Source organism: Mycteria americana, chromosome 1, assembly GCF_035582795.1.
Source record: "Mycteria americana isolate JAX WOST 10 ecotype Jacksonville Zoo and Gardens chromosome 1, USCA_MyAme_1.0, whole genome shotgun sequence".
Lineage (NCBI taxonomy): Eukaryota > Metazoa > Chordata > Aves > Ciconiiformes > Ciconiidae > Mycteria > Mycteria americana.
Genome location: NC_134365.1, coordinates 40,739,742 through 40,764,340, shown reverse-complemented (window position 1 = coordinate 40,764,340; position 24,599 = coordinate 40,739,742). Strand labels below are relative to the sequence as shown.

The window sequence follows — 24,599 nt, the reverse complement described above, 5'->3', positions numbered from 1 at the left end:
GAAGCTCTAGGTCAGCCAGTAGCCCAGTGTAAGGTGCTTACAGCCCATACCAGAGCCAGTTAGGACAATTCGGAGCCCAAGGGCCGAGGAGAAGAGTCTCACAGAGGTCACCACCGGGAAGGGGTAGAAGTCAGAGGTGGGTATGAGGGGGGTGTGGGAGCTCATTTTGTAGTTCCAGGGAGGTGGAAGGGACATCAGAAGCAGGATAAACATGAGATGGTTTGACCTGAAGGAATGGGATGAGGTTTATGTGGGAGTGGAGCCTTACAAGTGAGAACATCCTGCCCTTAGCACAGGCATCATAGGGATGACAGTACAGGGAGATGAAAAAGGATTGGGTGAAGTACCTGCAAGGAAGGTGTGCCTTAGCAGCAACACTTTGGCTGGTCTGAAATGAGAGGCAGCAAGTCATTCTTTTGAGGAGTCAGCTGAAGAGCAAGGAAGAGATTGAGGAAGAAACTGAGTGAAGGAGGGAGGGAGAGTAAAGAAGGCGCACTAAACACATGGGCATCAAGCAGAGAAGGTAGAGAAATAAAAACCAACACAGAAGTTGCAGCCTCATGCAGTAAGATGTTCAGAAGCCAAGTTGGGAAGCAGAAAAGAATCAAAGCAATTCATATTGACCCATCTAAATTTTACTTAACTTTGCCTTCTCTTCAACCAGAAAAGAGGATAGCTTCCCCTGCTTGGTGAACCCATGTAAAGACCTGCTGTTGGATGCATCCTGGGCAAGCTGTTAGGGGTCTTGTCCCTCTTCCTCTCACAAAAGCCTGTAGCAGCCAGTCATGCTGAGCAGGACCACAGCGTGGGTCCGAAGGGCAGTCGCCATGCATCTCATCTGTGCCAAAGCCCTGGGCAGGCCTGTGCCCGTGGAGTTAGAAACCGGCTGATTTTTGAGGAAAATCCTCAAGTAAATTTTCCAGTGGTGCAAGTCAAGGGGGCTTCGCACTCAATAGGGCAGGAACATACCTTTTGTGCCTCCTCATGTTCCTATGTGTGTGTAAAAGGCAGTTATTTAACATGCTGCTGTCTCTTTGGATAAATGTCCCAGGCTACCAATGAAGTTTTCAAGTCTCTAGTAATGACTGTGCTTTTAAGTAGAAGTATTAATTTACTGAAGATCAAATTCCAGCTTACCCTAAGATAATTTAAATAGTCACGGCCAAAAAAATTCAGTGAAAAATGAAGAACTGAGTCAACTGAAGCATTTCAGTGTGATTTTGCCAGATTGTTTTCATTGGTAAAACATGCCCCACAATCAGGAAAAAAATCCTTACATGTTTCAAATGGTTGTTTTTATTCAATTGTAAGAACACTAACAATATCGCAGGACCTCAAAATCAAAATTATTCTTCTTCCCCCTTAGACCAAGTGAAACATTTTGTTCAATGAAAAAGTGGAAGATTTTTACTTTTGATGCTGACAAACAATTTGAAAAACAGTAATTTTAAGTTGTTCAGGAGTTTATCATTTGTATATTTTTGGAACTTCAAGCAAACTGTCACATTAGTTACTTGCACATCTACGTATTTAAAGAAGACAACACGGGTCAGTCACTAAAAGATCAAAATGAGAATAAAGAGAAATAATAGCTTCAGATTTTTATTACACTTTTGAAGCACTGAATGCAAAGGCACTTCATTCTAGTAGTTTCTATAAAAAGCAAGTAAGGTCTTTGACTGACATTGTTAAGGGCTTTGCACAAGATCGAAAAAAAAATGTTTGCCATATATTAATATTTAATTATTTTGAAAGTTCCTTCGCCAATTATGTAAAATGTTGCGCTTTTCCGCTACAGTACTGCACTTTTCAACTCCACTTTTCTAGAGTTATTGTGTATTTTAACCTCTCTCCTAATCCTGTAAAAACTTTGCTTTTAATAATTCATCAGAAGTGTTCCTTGGAAGTCACCCCTTCAATATGCAACTCCTTGTGTTTATTAAAGGAAGGGTGTTGACAGACTTGAGGTGGGAACCACTTTTTTTCTTAATAACTTTGATGTCAAAAGACATTTGTGTAACAGCAGATGGCCTTCTGGTGATAATTTCCTGCATGGCTCCTTTGGAAACACCAATCTGATTTAATTTATTTTTTATAGGAAATACCAATGAATTTTGTGGATCCCAAAGAAATTGACATCCCGAGTCATGGAACTAAAAACCGCTATAAAACAATTTTGCCAAGTAAGTGAGTTAGCCCATGGTTTCCTACTATGACATTCAGTTCTGCTTTGAGAACATATTGCTGCGACAATCTAGCTGTCTTTATCTTTGGTCGTTGTGTACCTATTCACAAACATATTTATAGCCTATGTAGAAAGACAACAAAAGTCCAGTGCTGTAGGATTGGCAAATGAAGAACTCTCACTGGATGCCTTAGTAGGTACATACTTTGGTGGCATCCCGACCACATACTGAAATGCAGCCTGGGTGCATGCTGGTTTTCTCCGGGGGACACGTCAGGCAGATGGGTAGAGGGAGGTCTGCTGTGCCTCGCAGTAGCTCCCCTGATCTGGAGGATGAGAGGACCAAGACTGTTGCCTCCATCACAGCCCACACTGTCTTGCAGTCATTGAATTCCCTCTGGCTGGGTCAAGCTACTTGGGATCCTGTCCAATGTTAAGTGGCCCAGACTAAAAAAAGCAAGTGCATCCTATCCTTTCTTATAGTGGACTTCCATCTTTATAAGTCCTCTGGTGTTGTTTTTCTTCTCCATGCACCCCATGGCTTTATGGAAATCTGTTTATATTAGTAAGAAAACCACTCTCACACAGTGCTGCCTCATCATTGCTCTAAACTTGTTACTGCTTTGCTATAATGCTTCTGTATTTTCATCGGCCCAAATTATTTATTTCTGATGAAGTAACAATTGCTTTGTTATAATTAGAGGTGATTGAAAACTTTTCAGTGGAATAGTTTTCCTTCAAAATACATGTTTCTCTGAAATGCAACTATTTTCATAACATTTGTTGAGGGATAATGAGATATTCCATTTCTCCTTTATTAATCATTTTGGTTTGTGTTCAGTTTCAAAATAGGTTGCCGCAGTTTTAACATTGCACTAAATATAGACATGAATAGTTGTGTTTTTATAATGTTTTGACATTACCAAAGTGAAAAAGTTCAGTGATTCAAAATGTTGGGGGGCACTCCCACAGAAAAATGTAAACACATCCCTTTGCTTAGGTTTGGAATGAAGAATACTTTTAAAATGACAGCATATCCTATCAACTAGAAATCTGTTTTCTAATCATCTCTATAATGTCCTTGTAGGCCTATGTTATATATTAGTCATGCAAATTCACACACTTTAAGTGACAAGATTTCTCTCAGCAAGCCTGAAAGCACTGTAATTTGTTCACATCATACAAAGGCCTTGCAGTCAAATTAATGAAAACTGATGGCCTTCAGCCGCTAGATCAGTCTCAGAAATGTGATACGTAGCTGGGAAGGAAACTCGTTGTGTGGAGTCCTTGCTTCCCTTCAGCCCCCAGTAAAATTCCCATTGACTTCAAGGTTAGTTCATCTATTGCAACCAATAGCTGTGTGCGGCTGAGTGCGATGGAGGAATGTCGAAGGGAATTAGGTAAAGAAAGTAACTGAATGCAAGTTATATACCAAGCAATCAGAAAATTCAGCGTCCCTTAGAGTCTGGCCCAGTGTCAACAGGATGTACACAGAGGGTGAAATCCTGACCCCTTTGACGACAGCAGGAGTTTTGCCATCAGCTGCAGCGGAGCCAGGATATCGCCAAGCCTCCCTCCGCCTGACGGGCAGGATTTTTGGAAGGAGTTCTCCCTTCCCATAGCATCTCAGGTCCGAGCTGCCCCAGCCACCGTCAAGTTCTCCTTCAGCAACCCCTTGCAAATGCAATGAGTCCTATTTCACTGCAGCATGTGTTTTGAATCGGGACACGACAGCTGGGCTGTGGTTGATGCTGATGAGCTTTGAGAACCAGCATGCCTTTGTGTTCTCACCTCCAGTTAGCCGGGACGTGCCGCTAACTCCATGGCACGTTTTCAGTCCGAGCACGCTGCCGATGTGCACCACAGCTACTCACTGACAGGCACTTTGTAGCCATCCTTGACAGAAATCAAAAGGTCTGTTGTGTGTTAGCACCAGGCTGTTTCAAAGAAGATATTTTGAGGATTGAAGCACATGCTCATAATAAATACTCACACACCCCGCACCCAGTCCAAGAGGGTTTGGAAACGATTTGCGTGATTAAATAGAACAGCCTTCCTGGTTTCCTGCTCCGATGATATCAACCCGCTGCTTCGTATGCCCGCGTCAGCTTTTCCATTCCCAGCGCTGGGTGCGTCTCCTGAATTGGGGCACCTGTGGTGACAAGTGACGTTTGAGCTGATGGATTATCTCCTAAAACTGCCCAGTCCTGCCAGCTCCACCCTCTGCGCTGTGGAGGATGTTCTCGTTTTCTAAGAGATAATTCTGTGACAGGGTGCATGAGGGCAGGTTCATGTTAATAGATACTACCCAGACAGACACTCATGTGAAACAGAATTTATGCTTAATGAAAATTACTCTATATGGAAAACTATAAAGTGCAGGAAATGTTACATTTCTATGAAAGATGTTTCAGTTGCAGTATAACATAGCCGACGCTCTTGTGCAAACACTAGGATGCCTCTTTAAGTTTTCTAAGTGTTATTTGCTTTATAATAATATGCTAAGACAACTAATGAGGGGACAGTGTGAGATCAGAGGCAAGTGGCTAAACAGTTACTTAAAATCCCTGTTTCTCCACCCTTCCTCCTGCCTGCGCCCCCACCCGCTGGTCCTGTTAAACCCTGCTCCGTATCTTCAGCCGCATTCCCTCTGCCATCCACCTATGGCATTTCCCACTCCCTCTGAGCAGGTTCCCAGTCCTGCACACACATTTCCCAGTCTCTCACCACAGTCACGTCCTTGGGGCAGAACACCAGCCCCGCTGCTCCCTCATCCTCTTACTCCACATCTTCACCTTTGCCCGCTTGTCTCCTGCAGCCCCCGCTACAGGTCGCCGCAGCAGGACCTCAGCTTCGAAGCCCTGTATCTTTTCCCCTTCCTGCCTCACTTTTCCACCTCAAACCAGAAGCAGAATTCCCGTGGTGCTTCAGAGCATGCGTGGGCTCTTGCTTACAAAGGAGCAAGTGGCTTAACACACTATTCTGTGGGTATCTTTGTGTGTGCAACACATCCAAGGTACCTGGATGTCACTCCTTACCCCTTTCTGAAGAGTAGCCTCAGGGCAAAAGCCTACATGAAAACACTTGCAGCAGAACAGCAGATTCATGGTAACATGAAGGTAGAAAGCACTTGGCGGGTCAGACCCACAAATCCACGAGCTGTTGCTTGAAGTGCTTGTGCTAAAACTGGCTCTGGCACTCCAGCTAAAGACAAGGGGAAATTTAAATGTAAATCGTATGAACCAAGCACTTTATTATGCAAGCTTATAGACAGATGCTGGAAAACCGTTCTCTTGGTGTTGAGAATTTTCAAGCTCCCTTGCACTACAGTCCTGACTATGAACGGTCATGTTTGCTCCAGTCCTGCTCCCTAATGAAGGCAATAGGATCACCAGCAGGCTTTCAAAGACTAAAGAAAAAAAATCACATTTGCAAAGCAGAAGGAGAAAAACTGTTTAATCTTAGCAGAATTCAACATGGGTTCATCAAAGCATTTTTGTATATCCATGTCAGTCGACAAAATGTGTCCTAGTTGTGGTCACCAGTATCATAATATCTATAATATTTGTAAATAGCCAGTATTATAATAACTGATCTATGTTAGACTGCATAGTTAAAAATGTAAATGGATATTAGACAGACCTTATTGTCAGTAGGTAAGAAAGATTCCCTTTGCATGAATGAAACTTTGTTTTGTAATGCTGAAGCTTGTTTTAAAATGCAGAAGCACTAACCGTGATAAATCTGTTAAGTTTTCCATTGAGAAATCCTGGATTATATTGGAAGTGCCAGGAAATGATTCAGATGAGATTAAAGAATGATGCATAGTTTGCAGGTGTTTTATACATGAGGTGTTTTGAGGTAGTTGTATTATTTGCAAGTCTAATAGCCTATTCCCCACCTGGCAGAGAGTGGGAATGCAGCCTGGTATGATTCTTCCACGTTCTGTGTTACAATGTTTACTGAATAACACCAGTATCCGTAATTCATTTATAGACTGCAAGCAAAACCAGGCAAAATAGAGGTGGATGAATTTCAAAATATTTCAATATCTGAAAGATTTATGATCTTTTGGGCTGCAAGTGTGAGAGCAGTCTGCCTCACAAAATTTTCGTCTTTCTTTCCTGCTCACAAAACAGAAATATGTTAATGACAGCCGTTCTCACAGTATTTCAGTCCTACTGTTGGTAAGGCAACTAGGACTGGACTAGGAGTAACAAATGACCTATCTTGGAAATGCTACAAATGCGAACATACCTAAAGAATTCAGACCATAGTAGCACTCAAAATGGAGGAAGAAAAAACAACCAGAGCACATCATACCCTTCGTACAACAAATACAGCCTTTGGAATGGGACAAAGCCCTGGGTCTTCATGGCAAAGTGGTGTTCATGGAGTGGACGAACCTCCAGTGTCCATGGCAGTGGGGGAGGCGGTCCAGCAGTACCACCATATAGCCCAGCTTGTTCCCTGCACCGGGCAGTCTCATGGGGGCAAGCTACAGCCCCTTTAACACCCTCCTATTCCTGCAGCCTGGTAAATTCAGGCCAATATTAATTTGTTAAAGATGGAGTTAGAGAAAGCTGCTTCTACTCTAATGGGAGAGCTGTTCCAGACTTCCTAGATACATGGAAGAAAACAGCAGTAATTTTGCCTCAGTCAAAATTGTAGGAGACATTTTTTATTAGTAATTATAAGTGCTTAACAGCTCTGCTGCGTTTCAAGATGCTTTACAAACATTGATGAATTCAGCCTTGCAGCCACCATCTGCGTCTTTCTGCTGTAGCTTCAGACTCTCAGACTTTGCCATCCTTGAGGAAAAGATTATTACCTCCAAGGTATTTGTCATTCAGGAGGAAGCTAATTACTTCCATTTGTGTCTGATGATTGCTTAGTGGCTCTGGATCTTGAGCGGCGCTCAGGTTTTCCTCATTTCAGAGCTGAGTTTACAGCACTTACCTATTTCATAACTGATCAGGACTGTTAATTTATAAAAGATTCCCATTCGGAAGCAGTGCTTGTTTCGTTGATTGGAGTTGGAAGGAGGTCTCAGAAATTGTGAAACTGATTTAGCTGTTCCTTAGTAACAGAGGGATTTATCTCAAGACATGGCAATTAAACTGGATGTTGAGTCTGCTTGGAAGAGGTTTTTTAAGGTAGGGGTCAAGCTACACCAGAATCAGAGGCATTGTGTGAGCTAGAGGAAGCGGGTGTTTTTTCAAGGCCACGTAGCCTGAGGCATTTGTGGAAATGGCTAATAATCACTCTGTGCTGAAAAGGAATGAGAGGTTTCCTGTCCTCATGTTGTTAAGGGGAAAAAAAAGCTCTAAGTGAACAAGTTGGGAAAGCTAGTACAAAGAGATTTGAACACAAGCTAACTAGGGTTCATGTTGTGCTATTAACGCAGAGGACAAGACTTCCATGCACAGACTTTGAACTAGAAGTCATGCATTCATTTGCACATTTGAAGAAACATACTTTACTTTCAAAACACCAGCCTGGGCCCTGCAAAGGCTCCACTCCTGTCCAAGACGCTCCTGTGACCTCCAATGGGAAAAGGACATAAAGTACGTTTGGGATCATCCCTCCTCTTCCTTTGATTTGCAAAGGTTTTATCTTGCTCTTAGGAACAGGATGAAAAGTCACAAAAGAAATCCAAAAGCAACTCTGAAAATACTAGGTTTTGCTACAGCATATATACATCAATTATAGATTTCTTGTGTAAACAGCAGGGCCACGTAATAAATACTGTTTTCTTACCACTCTCCAGTTCAGCATCCACATATGTGTCTTTGCCTAGATTGCTCTCAGCAAAGCAGCTATGCAGAGGCAATTTCCAAACCAATAGGTGTCTGTACACTGTCAAAAAGCTGCTGGTTCTAATTAATTATTTAAGCAAATTGCCAGAAGAAAAGATTTTTTCAGTACAGAAATATTTCCATATCATTTTGTTAACAGTAGAATATTTTTTCAGAAAAGGTGTGAAGAAAATCGAAGTGTGCCCCTAGACAGCCACAACATAGGCACCTCACTCCCCTTCTCCGTATCCCTTTCTGTTATGCTGTGTAATTGAGAATTTACTGGCTTTAACTCCAAAAGGATAATACATGGGGGATCACATCATCACAAATGAGCAAGCAAAAACCTTTGCAGGAGGGATTTAGTAACCCCCAGCTCTATACTCAACAGAACTGGCCCCCACTCCCTTCTAGATTGTCCAAGACAGTGAAGGAAAGAAGACCGTGAAGGAAAATGCTCCTGTATTTTGGCATTGTGTCTCCAGTCTCGTACACGTGAATGGTCACAAAGTGTGTCAGATGAGAACACAGGACTGAAGGGAAGGATATGGATTACCTAGTCCAGCCCCTTACAGTGAACTTAAATTGGTATAAAAGCACATAGCTGATTTCATCCCAGGCAGAAGGGAGCTTTTCTTAATTTAAATCCAGCTGTAGTCATTGGAACAGTACAGCTTCAGGCAAAGTATCAAAGTTGAATCCAAAGGACTTGGTGTAATTATCTAGCATAGTACAATGATATGACACAGGTTTGAGAGATAATCTAGGCAGTCAGCTTAATACTCCACACAGGCAGGCTAGACCTTGCTGAACATTGCCTGGACCTGATAGTGTTGCTTCAATGCTCACAGCCGAGATACTTCTACACGGCCCAGCATTGTGCAGTGTAGGTGTACCTTAGTTACAGGTGATGATCCTTCACAGAGGGAAGAATTTGGTGCATGATGCTTTAGTGCTTGACAACCCCGAATAACAGTAGATTATTTTCTTCAACAAGTCTTTGATTCTCTATAGAAATCTTCTAATTATGGGTTTTCTTTTCAATTTCCATCTTCCTTGTGCTCTTAGATCCTCTAAGCAGAGTGTATTTGAAACCCAAAAATCCATCTGACTCCTTGAGTACCTACATAAATGCTAACTACATTAGGGTAAGTAAATGTACACTCTTCATGTGCTTTTGAGACAATACTTGATTTTCCACGTGAATGACTGATTTTGCCAAGGTGCCACTCATTTTATTCCTACCCACTTTCATTGATAATTCCTAATTTTTTTGTCTACATTGGTGTGATAGAAATAGTTTCATGAGCTGTTTGTGACAAAGACCACATAGCCATGAATGTACTAAAATGGTTGCAGTAAGAAAACAATTTATCAAATAGTTTATCAAAAACATTAAGAAACACATGCATTACTATTTGTTTACTTCAGTATTTATCATTTAATATTGTCCTACTGCCTTATAGTAAGGAAAAGAGGGTTACCTTTTAACAGTGACAGAGATACCGGTATTTTGGTGAAGAGAAGATCAGAGTCAACAGCAATATAAGCTGTATGGTTGCTCATTGCAGTCATGTTATCCACAAACAAGTTCAGTGGTGATGGTTTTTTTTCATGCGTAACTATATCAATTGATAGTCCTGAAATCATCAGTTCAGTAATTAAATAAATACTGTAACAAGTTTGTGAAAAGGAGCATAAACAGGTATGTTAAATATACACATATGCACCAGCACACACACTTGTTCACATTTGACTCCCTATATTGAATGGTTACATGATCCAAGACTTTACCAGCGTGACCCGTGTTGGAAAGCATTATTTCTAAGCATCAGCTATGTTACAATCCTCGATGACACACACACACAGAGCCTTCTGGAACTCGTGGCACAGTGTATGCTGAGTAGACTACTAAGAAACTACTTCAGTCACGTTTTAGGAGTGTAGTCCTCTACCTGCAAGATTAAATATTTTGATTAGAGTTATGTACCAGATCCTCAGCTGGAATAAATATAATAGTGCAACTGAAATTTGGCCCCAGAGCTCTACAATGATGTTGCTTATTTAAGTATATCCAGTACCTGGATATATATGTACACATTTCATCATGTAACTAAGCAGAGCAGTTCTCTTTGGAGAGCAACTCTTCCATCAGCCAGGCCATGTTTTGAGTCCTCTGAGGTCTCCCTTCTCCCCATGCCACCACCCTTCAAGCCAATATATGGTGATTTCTCCTGTTGCTAAGACAGTTGAACTGTCAGCAGCTGCAAAAAAAATACAACCCAGCAATGAAATGAAATTTCACATCCATGTATGCACTATCATTAGGCTTGCTGGGATCCTGATAGACCTGTCTTGGACAAAGTATGTTCAGGCAGATTGGTGAGTAGAAGGAGGACTGTTTATACCAGCTGAGGATCTATCCCATTGGTTCATGCAATGAGTAACAGCTGTCAGGGAGAAAGGCACCCAAAAGGAATACCCATGGCTAGAGGCTCCGGCACCACCTCCAGCCGTTCTCCATTCACTCATCCCCTTCAGACATTGCCAAGCTCTCCTGATCTGCATTACTGTTGGACACCCTGCACAAACTCACAAGTTCTCCTTCTCACCTGAAGAATAAGAAGGCAATGTCTTGTTTTTTCCCATTTCTTCTTGCCTTTCCCTTTCCTCTGCTTCCCCACTGTTTGCCTGACCTTTTTCTTTGACCTTCTATACACTTGTGTGTCTTGGGACTCCCTATACTGATATGTTGTCCCTCCTATAAGGTCTCATAAAGGTGCTTCTCCCTTAGCAAAGATGCATAGCAGAGTCTTTGACTCCACAAGCATTCATGTATTTTAAATCTTTTTTCCTGTCATGAATCTTTGTAGCAACCAGTTTTATAGTTCTCATTTTTTTTCTGTGGCTTGTTGACTGTAAACTATCTTGTAAACACTGCAGCAGTATAAATCATGGATTAAAGTACCACTGGATGATGGAAAGCCCCAACAACTTGGAGAACAGAGTAAGCTAGAAGCTGCCAAGTAAGCAGGGAAATTTGAGAGGGATTGATGTATTCTCAGGACCATTTCAGTCCATCAAATCAGTAGTTTCCAGAGGAAAAACTGTTCTACTGAAAAATTTCTGATCTGCTCTACCGTTAGTCATAACTGCTTTCGGTTCAAATAACCTTTTTTTTTTTTTTTTAATTCCAGATTCATTTTTCTGCTCTTTTAGAACATTCACCTGCAATTATGGTCAACCACATGAATTTAAAGTAAATGCTTTTGTGTCTGTTTCTAAACCAGGGATATGGAGGTAAAGAGAAGGCTTTCATTGCAACTCAGGGACCCATGATTAATACCGTGAATGATTTCTGGCAGATGGTTTGGCAAGAAGACAGCCCTGTCATTGTTATGATCACAAAGCTGAAAGAAAAAAATGAGGTATGACACCTAGCCAAACTGAGAAATTATTCCTATGGCTGTGTACTGTAGAAAGAACCTTAGCAGATATGGAAGGAAGCTAGCAGATAACCGGCTCTTAAATACTCTGGTAATGGGCAATGTGAAAAGTAATGTTGGGGTAGCCAAATACACCAAATGCAATTGCATAGCAATCATAAGAGATGTATTAAGACAAAAGGAATTCCATTTTCTAGATCTGTGCTGTTGGGTTCATAATTTTTTAAGAAAAACCTCATTTATCTGTTGGTCACCTCTGTACTTGTTACTTTCTGGTATATACAGAATAGATGGTTAGTGTTACGATTAGAGGTTTCCTGACACGGTTGAAGTTTGCACTTTGCTATAATGGCAGGTTTTGAATCCATCCCAGATATTACAAATCTTCTGGACCATCCCAGAAATACAGTTTGGCCTCCCAAATGCTAATACCATAGAGGGACTTCGCCAGAATGAAAATACATGGCTCCTTACCTTAGTACCAAGTAGAGATGACAATTGCATTTTAATTGCTAATGGCCATCTAACTGCCTGTTATACATTCTGTGACTTTTGGATCTATTCCCAACTTCATCTTTAATAGCTTTATTTAGTATTCATGTAAATGGTTGCCAGGCTTTCCTTGATAGTGCCAGAGTGCGTATTTGTGACCACCAGACATTAGGAACGAAAATCACTCTCCCTCCCATGCAGAGGGCCAACACAAAGCTCTGTTCTGGAAGACTGAATGTTAAAGAAGAGGTTTACAGGGCTTGTGGATGAGACAGAGAAAGACATAAAGGATTTTGACTTTTTTCTTGAGTCCAAACTGCTCGACAGGCTTTTTTAAAGAAATAATTTTTATTGTCCAATACTTAAGTAATTTCCAATGTTGGGAATATTTAGGTGCAACATTACCTGTGGTTGGATAAACATGTATACCATTTAGAGTCAATGCCATAAACAGCACAAACATGGCAGTCTGTGTGCTTGGCTATGTAATGACACTTAGGGCCATGGTTTAGTGGTGGACTTGGCAATGTTAGGTTTACGGTTGGACTTGATGATCTTGAGGGTCTTTTCCGACCTAAATGATTCTATGATTCTATGGGCAATTCCCAACTCCAGGTAGGTGCTTCAACCAAGTCTCAGCACCTTGCCAGGTAAGCACCAGGTTCATGTTGCCCCTGCTCCACTCACACCCCTGCTCTTCAAACTTAGATGCATGTAATGATAGAGAAACAGAGTTTATTCAGGCAAAGTTCCCAGTCTGAGTGATCAAGGGACCAAGATCCTGAGTGCGTTCCCAGGGCTCAAACTCACGGCTCCATTTAAATGTGGACTCAGTAGACATACTCTTCTTTCTTCTGCCTTTGACCACTGCTTGGCTCTTTGTCACTGTGAGTTTGGGCTTCTAACGTGAACTTAAAATCCAGTGAATTTTAAGAAAGCTGTATGTAAAAAGTAGGTTGGTCCTGTAAAATATCCCAAGATGTATTTCCAAACCAGGTGCCATTTTGCACTAGACTGTTCAAACAAGTGTCCCGGAACCTGCATTAAAAAGGTTACTCCTGAAAACATAGAAAACTTACCCCAGCCTAACTGGCCAAAAGAATAAGTATTTCACTGAGGAAATGCTGACTGTTTAAACACTCACATCTGACAGTGTGTAAGAAGAATGACTTGAAAGAAGTGCCCAGTGGTTTCCATTGTGTCAGGAAGCCCTGTGTTTACCTGAGTTACGCAGGCTCTAAGCACTGGTGTTTATCCGCATTGTTGTGGCCTGGCAGTGGTAATTTCCTCCTAATAGAAAGGGTGGGGAATCTCAAATCGTTCCCAGGCTATATAGAGAGGCTGTGTTTGCGCAAGCCCTCCTGCCCTGTCTAGAAACCTTAGGAACTCTCCCACTGTTAGCGGGTTCCTCCTGAAACCTTGCTTGCTATTGAAAAGAAAACAGCTTAGCTAGTGACTATGCTCAGCATATTCACTTCACTGTTAAAGTATTTGCTCTCTATAGAGAAGGCAAGAGCAGATGTTATTTAGCATAATAGTACTTGATATTTTTCTTCTCTGTGGTTTGCTTTATTTCCATCATTTTCAGGGAGGTACATCTGCAGTATACACACATACAAATACCTTCATATTTGAAAGCATATTCATCCACTCATCCACTTATTCACATCCACCCCTGCACAAATAAACCCCCATACCTCACGCTCAGGTATAGGCCCCATTCCTCAGGCGGTATAACACCAGTCAGCCTCCATTTGGGCTATAATGTACTATAATGTATAAAGTAATGTATAATGAGGGAGCTCTCAAATGGGAGACATATGAAAAACCTTAATCTCAACAATAAATTCATTTATTTAGCGTAAGTAAAATTATTTGGAACATTAGTGTCCTAGTTCAATATACTGATGTGATGAATTTGCAATAACAATGGGAATTGTGTGAAATGATGATAAACAAAGGTTTCTATAGAGTTCCTTCCTTCCACGAGATGAAAAAATGGTTAAGACTCGCTGTGGTAACAGTTTTTGTAAGGCGGATGAAGATAAATATGAAAGTAGAGTGCTGAGCACAATACTCATTTCAGCTGTCTGAAAAAAACGTGGAGCAGTAAATTATGGATTTTCTTTCTTTTTCATTTTGAAGTCTGATTAAAAAAAGGAGATTGATTTGTAAGCAAGAATACTGCTGAAGGAACTATGGGTGCTGTGAGTATTTTAAGCAGAATCTGTAAAACCTGTCCTCAAAATTACACGATGTCTGAACAGATAGGAAATCTACTTGTGCAAGGAGAGTTCACAGCAAAGGAGCTTCTGCCTGTATAAATAATGAGAAACTTGGAATTCTAGGCTATAATTTTAGGGTTAATATGAGGAAAAACACATCTCATCTAGTGATCTAGGTACCCTCCCTGGTCACTGAAGAGCAGTAGTCACCTCCAGAGGGTGATCCATCCCACTGTAAGAGAACGAGATACATCACCCACTGAAGGTGACCATCTCTAATTCTGTAGTAATATTTTAGGACACGATCTTACAAAGCTTTATCTATGAGGCATATATAAACTTCATATATTACTGAGTTCAGTCAAGACAACTGAGCAATAGAAATTAGACAAATATGTGGACTGTAAGAATTTTATAGACTTCTATAATTTTATAGAGAAGTTTGTAGACTTCTGTTGTATCAGCTGTTTTTCATAGTTATGCTATGTACTCCATAGATAATACACATTTAGTTTGCATTCAAAACTTACTAGCAACATTACCTGTTAACCAGGAAACATATTTTGGGAAGCATAAATAAAGAATACTGTGCAGCATTCTGCCAGAAGAAGGGACTAATACTGACAAATGCATTAAACAATGCATGTTTATTCAACTCAGATAATGACAACTTCTTGTTGTCAGTAATTATCTAGGGCAATCTTGTTAACTCACTGTTTAATGTTCATATTATTTTTCACGTAACATTTTTTCCCTCAGTTGGTCTACAGGCACTCTTATCTACACGTAGCAAAGTAGATTTTGGAATTGGGAAATCCTACCTTTTACAGAATTCACATAAGCCTCTTTGAAGATTACTCATTAGTTGAGTATTGGCACCATAGATATGTCTCAGGTTTTGGAAAAACTTAAGAAGATTTGGTCCGAACTTTGAGGATTTTAGTATATGAAGGCAAATCCTGCAAGCCCTCTTAAAGTATTCCTCTCATGCTTAAGTTAGTAGTGACAGTAAGTAGAGGGCAGGAGTAAAAAGCAATGCTTCCGGCATTGAAGCCTTGTTGTAATTATTCATTACTGTTGTGTGTTGGCCTGGTTATTGGGACATTTAATGTGTAAATTTGTTGGCATAGCTATATGGAAAAATAAACAAGAAATGGAGCTGAAGTAAAGCACCTTCACAAATATTTGAGAATTGTTAAACTAATTTTGTTCAGGGTCCAAATCCAGGGAAAGTAAAGCAGGTAAATAGCATGTCAGCTGAGAGAGCCTTCCTCCGTCCAGCAGAACTGGGAGACCAGGCTGCGATAGGAGCAATTCTGGCAAGTTAAAAAAGCCTGTGCTCCTGGGCACAGCCCGACCACGGCAAACAGCAGGTGCCAGCCCCAGTCCGAGGCAGGGCCAGATCCTACTCAGTTATGGAGATCCACCTCAGGAGCAGTCCCGTGAAGCCTGGCACCCGGCAGGCGTGGGATGGGGCGTGCAAGGAGACAGAACAGGGGGTGGGGGGAGCCTAAGCCTGCAGCCCTGTCACAGGGGGAAGGACAAAGGCTGAAATCAATTAAAGGTCATGCGAGATACTGTTTCTTGTATAAACTTCCTGTTCGGGTCAGGGAATGTTGGGGGTTTTTTTTAAAAAAAAAAGGTCAGGCACCAGATCAGAAATAAATAATCATTTATTAGCAAAAAGCTAACCAATGGAAATGAATCCGAGGGGGGAATTTGAAAGATGGCAGGAAGATGAGGTTTTCCACGTGAAAGTAAGAAGATGCCCAGGCTTTTGGCTGCCTGCATGGTTGGGAGTAGGTTATGATTTCTTTTTTTTTTTTTTTTGAGCTTAAGCATCTTTTAAAAAATCCTGCTCATAGCTGTTATTTGTTTGCTGACTACATAGAGGATTGTACGTTCAATCCCAAGCTCACAAAATATGTGACCTATTTAGAAAGTGCTGCAATAGATGAATATGCTGAAAGGGAAACTATGCGGCCTGAAAGGACAGCAAGGAACAGAATCGGGACCAGCACAAAGAGTGGAGGTGGAGGACTACGTGATGATAAGAACAAGTGAATTCTTCCTTTTTTCTGATATATACTGTAGGCGATAAGCTTTTACTGATTACAGACATGAGGCTAGAGAGCACCCTTCTTAACCATTGTGTTTGGCTTTTGAACAGGTTAAAATATACCTACCTGAGACCAGTGGAATTTTCTCTAAGGTTCAAGCAATAGCTTGAGGCAATTTACTCTTTTTTGCTGATGCTCTTGGGATTTTCTATGTAATTTTTTGTATGTCTGATATGTTTATCCCTCCCATCTTCATCTTTATCGCTTGATTACAATTAACTTTCAAAAACATGCTAATTCCCCCAAATATCTGTCTTCTTAGAAGTGCCTGAACCAGCTGATCCCAGCTCTATTTTCAAGGCTATTTTTTAAAGCAGTAACAAACAGTATTTTAAAAAGATGCACGGAGACTGTGTTAAAAATAATCCATTGTATCTCACTAAATGTAGATGGACTGTTAAATGAAAGTTATTTTAATGAGCAGCCCCATTTCATTGTCCACCCAGTCAAGCTGCCAATTCCAGTTCTGGGAAAGAGTCAAGAAAAACATTCTTCTGGAGTGCCTGAAGGCTTTGTAGTGAGCGTCGCATGCTTGCATTTATCAAGAAGTCTCGGGGTTGACTCAACTATTGTTGATTGTGAGGGTACAATTGTGTATTTAGACTTTTCTTTTTCCCATATTAGCACTGAAAACTACACTCCCAGGGAGGGGCATGAATTGCAGATCTGGCAGATGATAGTAACTATATGTGTCACATGGGGGGACTGTGGAACTTGTGAACACTTTTTTTCGTACAAATTTCTGAGTATTTTATTGCCATTCTTGATGTCTTCGGGGAAACAGCAAATTTAGGATGTTGGAGTAATTCTGCAAAAGACAGGATTTGAATGAAACCAGTCAGATTGGCCAGCATTATTTCAGAAAATGTGGCTTTCACACACCTTACACTATTAAGGTAATGAGCATCTATTTTTAGAAAAGTATTTATACAACAGAGATGATTCGGTTCAATCAGCTATTGGGTTATCAAGTAGAGTAGCAGCTTAAAGATCACACCTGGTGGTAAAGCCTTGCATTTCACTGATATTTTTTTCTGGTTCATTTTTAGCAGGATTTACTGGGAGTTATGCTTTATGGCAATTAATTATATTAAACGGTTTGTTTCATTTTGCTGTGTAATGTAGGCTACTGTCTAAATATATACCAGTTTCTTCAGCAAGAGTTTGTGAGGAAATGCAAACAAGTTCTTTCTGGGATTCCTGTTATTGTAGAACTGTCTGTTCTCTCAGTCGTTTTTTTTACCTGTGCATTGGATATTAAAAAGAAGGTTTTCTTCAATTGTTGGGGGGGGGTTATTTAATGAACAAGTCAGATTGGCCAGCATTATTTCAGAAAATGTGGCTTTCAAACACCTTACACTATTAAGGTAATGAGCATCTATTTTTAGAAAAGTATTTATACAACAGGGATGTTTGCTTTCAGGTAGACTATAGAGATACTTTAATGGAAATTAATATGAAGCTGCAGTAGACTTGAAGATAAGCAAACTATTGCAGGGGAAAAGGAAATGGTTTATATTGTAAATACTATTTCTTCATCTCCTTTTTAGTAGATGCTTGTCAGATACATTGCTGAAATAGCACTACTGATTCATTAAGAAGTCTGTATATAATTTTGTGTAGCTCTAGCAAGACTGATGGATTTTTTTAACATTCATTTCCAGTAAGTCATATAGTAGACAACTCAGATTCTGCAAAATACTTTAATATGCACATTAAGTCCCATTGAATTCAGTAAGATCTAAGGGCACATTTACATGCTCTGTTGTATCAGGGCTCAGGAGAGTAAAGAGGGTAAAAAGTCTTGTGAGGAGAGGACAAATTCTGAATCTCTTTTTCAGAAGGAGATCCCATTTGGAAAGAGTACACTTTGTAAATTTAATTCTATGAATTAAAGAATGTTCTAGGAAAAAAACCTTTAATTTTGAATGTGGAAAAAAATTCCTTTAACTGAACTTCCTTGAGCTTTTAAGAATAAAAACAGCTGTTCAAAGTGCTCAGTGTTAGAGATCCATATTTGAAAAACTCAGATCCTGAAAATCAGGCCAAAGTCATTCATTAAGAACCCTGCAATATCTTATCTAGGAATGCTTCTGACATGAATAACACCTCCGTTGCATTCATCTGAACTTTCCAGACAAATACATTCTATGTAAAAATTAGATATGAATATGGCTCCAGGATCCAGTTTGTTGACGACACTGATGCTTGCTTTCCAGAAATGTGTACTCTATTGGCCAGAAAAAAGAGGAATCTATGGGAAGGTTGAAGTCCTTGTTAACAGTGTGCAAGAATGTGAGAACTATACTGTCCGTCAGCTTATGATAAAGGTAACGATCTGTATCTGAGGAGCATTGTTCCTAATGCTTTATTTTTTTATTGTTAAATGAAGTTCAAGTGGTTTTTTTAAAGGGCATAAATTTTTACAGGAGGAGTAACTGAGCTATGAAGCTCACAGCTGCGAGGTATGATTGAGACCAAAGAGCTGGAACACTTATCGTATTGCTGCTTTGTATCACTCTGGCAATAAAAAAGGCTTCAAAAAGCATGCAAGTTTCACTTTCTTGAATTACATTTGCTTTGAGGCCTTTTTAGCATTGCCAAGGCGATGTAAAGGGATTTTAGTTAATGAAAGAACTAGCATAGCATCATTCTGAAAAAGATACGCTGCTCATGTTGTGTGCTGAGTGCATCTATAGCCCATTTGAGAAGCTAAAAATATAAGGAAATATAATTTCCTTATATACTTATAAGGAAAGCTTCATGCTTTCACGGTGCTGACTAGACATTAACTGTGCAAAATAAGGCAGGTGCTCCTCTTCTACGTTACTCCCCATGTTACACTTACGTGCTATCGGATTGCATCATCTGCTGCTCCTGACAGGAGCATCACAGAGCATTACAGAGCATTACAATAAATAATGAATTGGGAAAATTTGTTTGGTGTTTCAGCCTAGGCAGTGAGAAGTGGGCAGAAGTCATATTATCCAACGCAAATTACTCTAGCCCATATTTAGCCCCTTTGGTTGTTGAAGTAAGTGGGAGCAGCCTCTCTTGGAGTGAATAACTGGACAAACTGGGATGTTTGATTAATCTAGAAGGGCAGTTCTTCTGCACCTTTAACTTAAATACACTTGTAATTTTAGTATCAGACCCTTACGATAATGTCCTTAAAAAGTAGTGGAAATATGTAACAATTTAGAGATTCAGAAGCCCAGATCAAGCTAATCTCTCTAGATCCTGTTGCTGATCTAACACAGACCTCTGCCAATTCCCAACTGACAACACAGTCAGCAAGTCAGTAGTCAGATGGACAGAGCAGAACTTAGATAGCTGGAAAAACAGCTAAGTTTTCAGGTGCACAAACCCTTCTTACAACTGTGTCCCTGGAAGCACGCCTGTTCCCTGCAATTGCATCCTCCGAGTCTAATAAAAAAACCTGTTAAATCCCTCTTAACATTTTTACTGTCTTTTTACCATAACATTGAGAGAAATAAAAAGAATTGTTCACCACAAGTGTGCATATAAAATCTTCATGTTCTTTTCAGCAAGGGAGTCAGTCACGGAGTGTGAAACACTACTGGTACACATCCTGGCCGGACCACAAAACCCCCGACAGCGCTCAGCCTCTGCTGCAGCTCATGCTGGATGTAGAAGAGGACAGGGTGGAATCACCTGGCAGAGGCCCTGTCATTGTGCACTGCAGGTAATTTGCAATCCTTCTCTTAAATGACTGCCCAAAGCAAGGCCACAGCAAATCACATCAAACAGTCCTCCTCCTAAACAAAGAACGTATTTGGGGAAGAGTAAAATTCCCCAGATCCTCTTTACGCTAATTGACTTTTTCTGTTCCTATTTGAGAATTTGAGTTTTGGAGAGAATTCCCTTGTTGCCAGAAAATTGTTTCTGAACCGTTCTCCATTTCTGCTAATGAACTCTGTTTTTGAAAGACCAGCTGGAAAAAATACTTTGCTTCTGTTCCTTATTCATGATTTGCTTTCTTTTTAGTCTTGTTGCATAATTACATACCTAAGGCAGATACAATGCCCTGTGACTGGTTGGCTAAAATGTTGTAAAGCAAGTCAATTTTGAACAGCAGGCATCAGACCAAAACACATTAGTACTAAAATTTGTGAACGTTTTCACAAAGAGAGTTGGTTTGATACTCAAGAGCAAAGTGTTATTCAGTACTCAAGAGCAGAGTGTTATTCACACAAATTGTAATGAACCAGAAAATGTCCTTCTAATCATTCTAATTAAATTCCATTTTATTGCTTTATATTGATTCATTGCCTCATGTTGCAATTTAAGTAGTAGGAAGTAGTACTGGATTTGTTATATTGGTGGAAAGAAGTAGGTGAAGCAAAACAGAAAAAAAAATTAAAATCAGTGTTTCCTTACTTGCTTTGTCTCATTACAGTTGGGATAGTACTTTTTTTTTTCCTAGAAGTTTATCAAAACCAGAACTTTTCATCTTGAACCACTTCTTTTCAACTCCATATTTAGGAGATTTAGAGAAATGGAAGCCAGATTTGAACCACCCATCATTTTTCAAAACCAGAATGTGATGAATAAGGAACTTCCCCAAATTTTATGCAGCTGTTTTTATCAGGAATTGTAGTTTCCCTGAACAATCCACAAATCTGTGGATGCCTATTGAGAGTCCCGTTTTTCCAGCAAGGATCTTCAGTAATGAAGGTCTTCAGAAGAACAGGGCATCTTTCTGAGGTGCATGATATGACAGCAAGGTCATAATCATGAGCAGGAATTTATTCATTATTAAAGACCCAGATATCATCTCAGTTGTGATTAAAATTAATAGTTCTTCAGTGACAACTCAGCTATCTATATGCTCACTGCACTGTGGTCTACAAAATGGGTAAACTCACTCACACTCCATTTTCTAGTCAGATAGTTTCTTCCCTTTTAATCCGAGTTGCAGCTGAGATCATCCAGGTCTTACAGAGCCTGTGCACACTTTTAAACTTGGACCTCAGATACAACTGCACAATTCTCAGTTATTTCCAGAGGAGCATTACAGTGCACACTCAAACAATGATCCTTAATCTGAAGCAGAAATGCTTTAATAATTTCTTAATATGACACAAGTGGAAAAAAAGGCAATTCGTTTTTTTGTATGTGTCTTCTTGTAGCCTATCAGCATAGGGTGCTGTCTTACAGACATCAGTGATGAGTCCATTCAGGACTCGGGATATAAGAAGGACTTTACTTCTTTTAGCAGAGTAGTTCTGTTCTGCAAAAAAATAGGAAAAGAGTAAACTTTTGCTTTGGTCCTTAAAATCAGCAGGTCTGATTACACACATGCCAAGGACACAGATTTCCAAAGGAAGAAAGTGTTAAATTGTTACCAATCTTTATAGTGGCATTTGCTGGAAAGGTATATGTTTCCTCTCTCATGTCACTCATTGAAAGCATGTGGTAAATATGGAAAAGATCTTCTTAATCTGTCCTTTGGGTGTGTAGTTAGTACATCAAAATAAGTTTGGGTTTAATGGCAACTAGGTGGTTTGGGATCAACTACAAGTTTTAATTGAGATATTTCAGATATAGAGGGAAAAGATTTTTTTATTTAAATTGAATCAATAAGGAAGAATTAGAACACAGAATTATATTCTGCAAGTGTAAAACTAATTTAGCCCCATTTAGTCAGTGGAACCAAGTTGACCGAGAATCTGGACCACAATGCCATTTTCTACTTCCCGGAAGATCAAGCAATTTGGCATATTGGAGGACTTGTAAGAGTTTCTTAAATAAGAATAAGGGATAAAATTTTCATGCTCAGAAACTTGACACAGTTACAGTTATTGCTGGAAATTTTTGCTTTTCTTTCCTCATCAGCTAGTGCATGAACATGTTCTATAAAAAGCATACTGCCTACATCTCTTAATCCCAAAATCATAACAGTCCAATACTCCGCAATCCAAATTAACAGACCACAGTCATTATGAATGAGCTACTACACATTAAACTCCTAAAAAAAAAAGGGAAAAAATAGAAATATCTATAACAGAAATACACATATACCATGTTTGGGTACTTGAAAATACTTCAAAGTAAGTAGCTCTCCATATTTTCTGGATATACCAGGAAAGAAATGTCAGGCAAGTGAAGAACAATCTCATTTTTATCTTGCGCTGTCTGAAATAAAGCTATGTAATAAGATAGGGCCGGCATGCCTGAGCTGAGGAAGAAAATACATTAGAAAACCCTAGTCTTTGTTTAATACATATTAAGAACTTGTCCAAGAACACTTAATCCACCCCAAAAAAAGGGAAAAAAAAGAACCTTTCATTATAGCCAACTTCACTTACGTCTGAATTGTTTGAACTTGTTAGCCCCGCTTTCAAGGGTTTCAGAATATTTGAGGAAGAGAATGGGGGTATGCATTAGATTGCTTTCTCCAAATCCCTCTTTATAAACTATGTCCTTCTCGTTTTGGATACAATTTTCCCATAGATATTGATGTCCAAGGAGACAGGCTGTCAATTCAGGATCTTCATCGCACTCAATCCTTTCTTATGCTGCCTGTTTTACATCTCATTATCCCCTCACGGTTGGCTTAGACGTTCTCATATATTTAATATTGCTGAGTCCTCTTGGAAATTTTCATTTCCAGATGGGAGGGCTCTTGAGTCTCTAAAGCACTCCTATCTTTCATTCTGTGGTGAGCAGATTGTGATTTGTTTCAGCTGTAGCAAATGGACATACTCCTGGTAACACTTTTCACTCAGATATATCAAGCTTCCATCTGAGACAACGTATTCTTCCTGGCATTAATTTAAATAACTCTTGCAGTGCTCTTATGAGGCAGGTAGCATTCATACCCATTGCGGAGATGAAGCAAGGCACCATATGGTTAAGTATTTACTATAAAGCCAAGCATGGAGATCTGGACCCCTGACTCCATGTTTTAACTATTTTCCTCACATTTTCCTGCCATGCAGCATGACAGGGATGAGCTGCACTGAATTCCTGCACATTACTTAAGCAAGAAGCAGAGTGGGGCAGAGTTTCTCAAAAGTGTTGGAGGTCCGGGGAGTACAAATAATGCCAAAATGGCTGTTTCCAAGCAGGCATCCAGAAAATCTGGAGAGTTACAGCATCAAATCCTTCTCTCTCCTGCAGAATCACAGGAGAGGGAGTTAACTTCATCAGCATGGTCCTAGGTCCTTTTTACCTTCATGGTTAGAGGTATGGTTAGCAGAACCCCTGTATACTTTGAGGGCTTCAAACATAAAGCCCCACTGACTTTTGCCTTTAGGTGGGCTTTTCGCCCAGCTCAGAGCATATCTCCATCATTTGCTTGGAGTGTGCTAGAGAATATTTGGACTTTGTGGTGCTAATGAAGATTGTTTTTCTTACCATACACTTGCATGCAAACTGGAAACATGTAAGCCTCACAAATTACCCACAACAGCTGGACTGATGGAACAGTGCACCCTTTCATTTCTCTCTAAGAAAGTGAGCTGAGAAGTTACCCTTGCTAGTCATGCACCCGGGAATTGTGGGTTCTAGCAATTCCATGTTTCGTATTTTTAGCATTTTCATATCTATTTAGTGTTTTCCACTTAACTCCTTTGATCTATGAACTCCATTCCCCTATTAAATTTTGCCTTCTTTTCAGTGCTGGTATAGGAAGAACTGGATGTTTTATTGCCACGGCCATTGGTTGTCAGCAGTTGAAGGAAGAGGGAGTTGTAGATGCATTGAGCATTGTCTGTCAGCTACGAGTCGATCGGTGAGTTCCAGAAGAACCATAAATGAGTCAGTGATTCTGAAAATCAGTCAATGATTCTGAAATTATTCTGAAATCATTACTGAAATGATTCAGTAATGATCAGTAATGATTCAGTAATGATTCTGAAAACCTTTTCACAGTTGAATGTTGCTTTACATTAAGTGGCTGCCATCACTTTTGCTAACTCTTATGACAGCATTAGCTGAATATCCAAAGTAACATTTGTATTTAGATCCTAAGTAAGGAATATTGTTTTCTGGGTGAAGCTGGGTGAGACTCCACTCAATGAAATTCCCCTGAGATGGCAAGCCTGCGGTTGCTGGGCACTTGGCACTCCTCTTTTCCCCTCCTGGAGCTTTCTGCTGTCTGCGGCATCCCACTAGGACACAAGAGACACGGGGCAATCTGGAGGCAAGGGATTGTCTTTGAGCCTGGTTTGACAGGGATATCCAGGCTCACTCAGTGTGTAGTTTCTTTATGCAGCAGAGAGCGCCAAATCTGGTGCTGTTGCTATTCCCTCAGCTGTGCTGGGGATCCTTTTGAATTGGGTTGGCAAACTTACCCAGCTTAAGAA

General features: G+C 40.1%; 1 protein-coding gene across 1 annotated transcript in view; it reads left to right on the top strand.

Moving 5' to 3' along the window:
• Window positions 1–24,599, top strand: part of PTPRR (protein tyrosine phosphatase receptor type R) — a 153,375-nt gene that overhangs the window by 121,093 nt on the left and 7,683 nt on the right. The window contains exons 8-13 of the mRNA XM_075501717.1: window positions 2,099–2,183; window positions 9,052–9,131; window positions 11,274–11,411; window positions 18,486–18,596; window positions 19,815–19,972; window positions 23,912–24,025. Of these exons, the coding sequence (XP_075357832.1) occupies window positions 2,099–2,183; window positions 9,052–9,131; window positions 11,274–11,411; window positions 18,486–18,596; window positions 19,815–19,972; window positions 23,912–24,025 (686 nt within the window). The remainder of the gene's footprint in view (window positions 1–2,098; window positions 2,184–9,051; window positions 9,132–11,273; window positions 11,412–18,485; window positions 18,597–19,814; window positions 19,973–23,911; window positions 24,026–24,599) is intronic.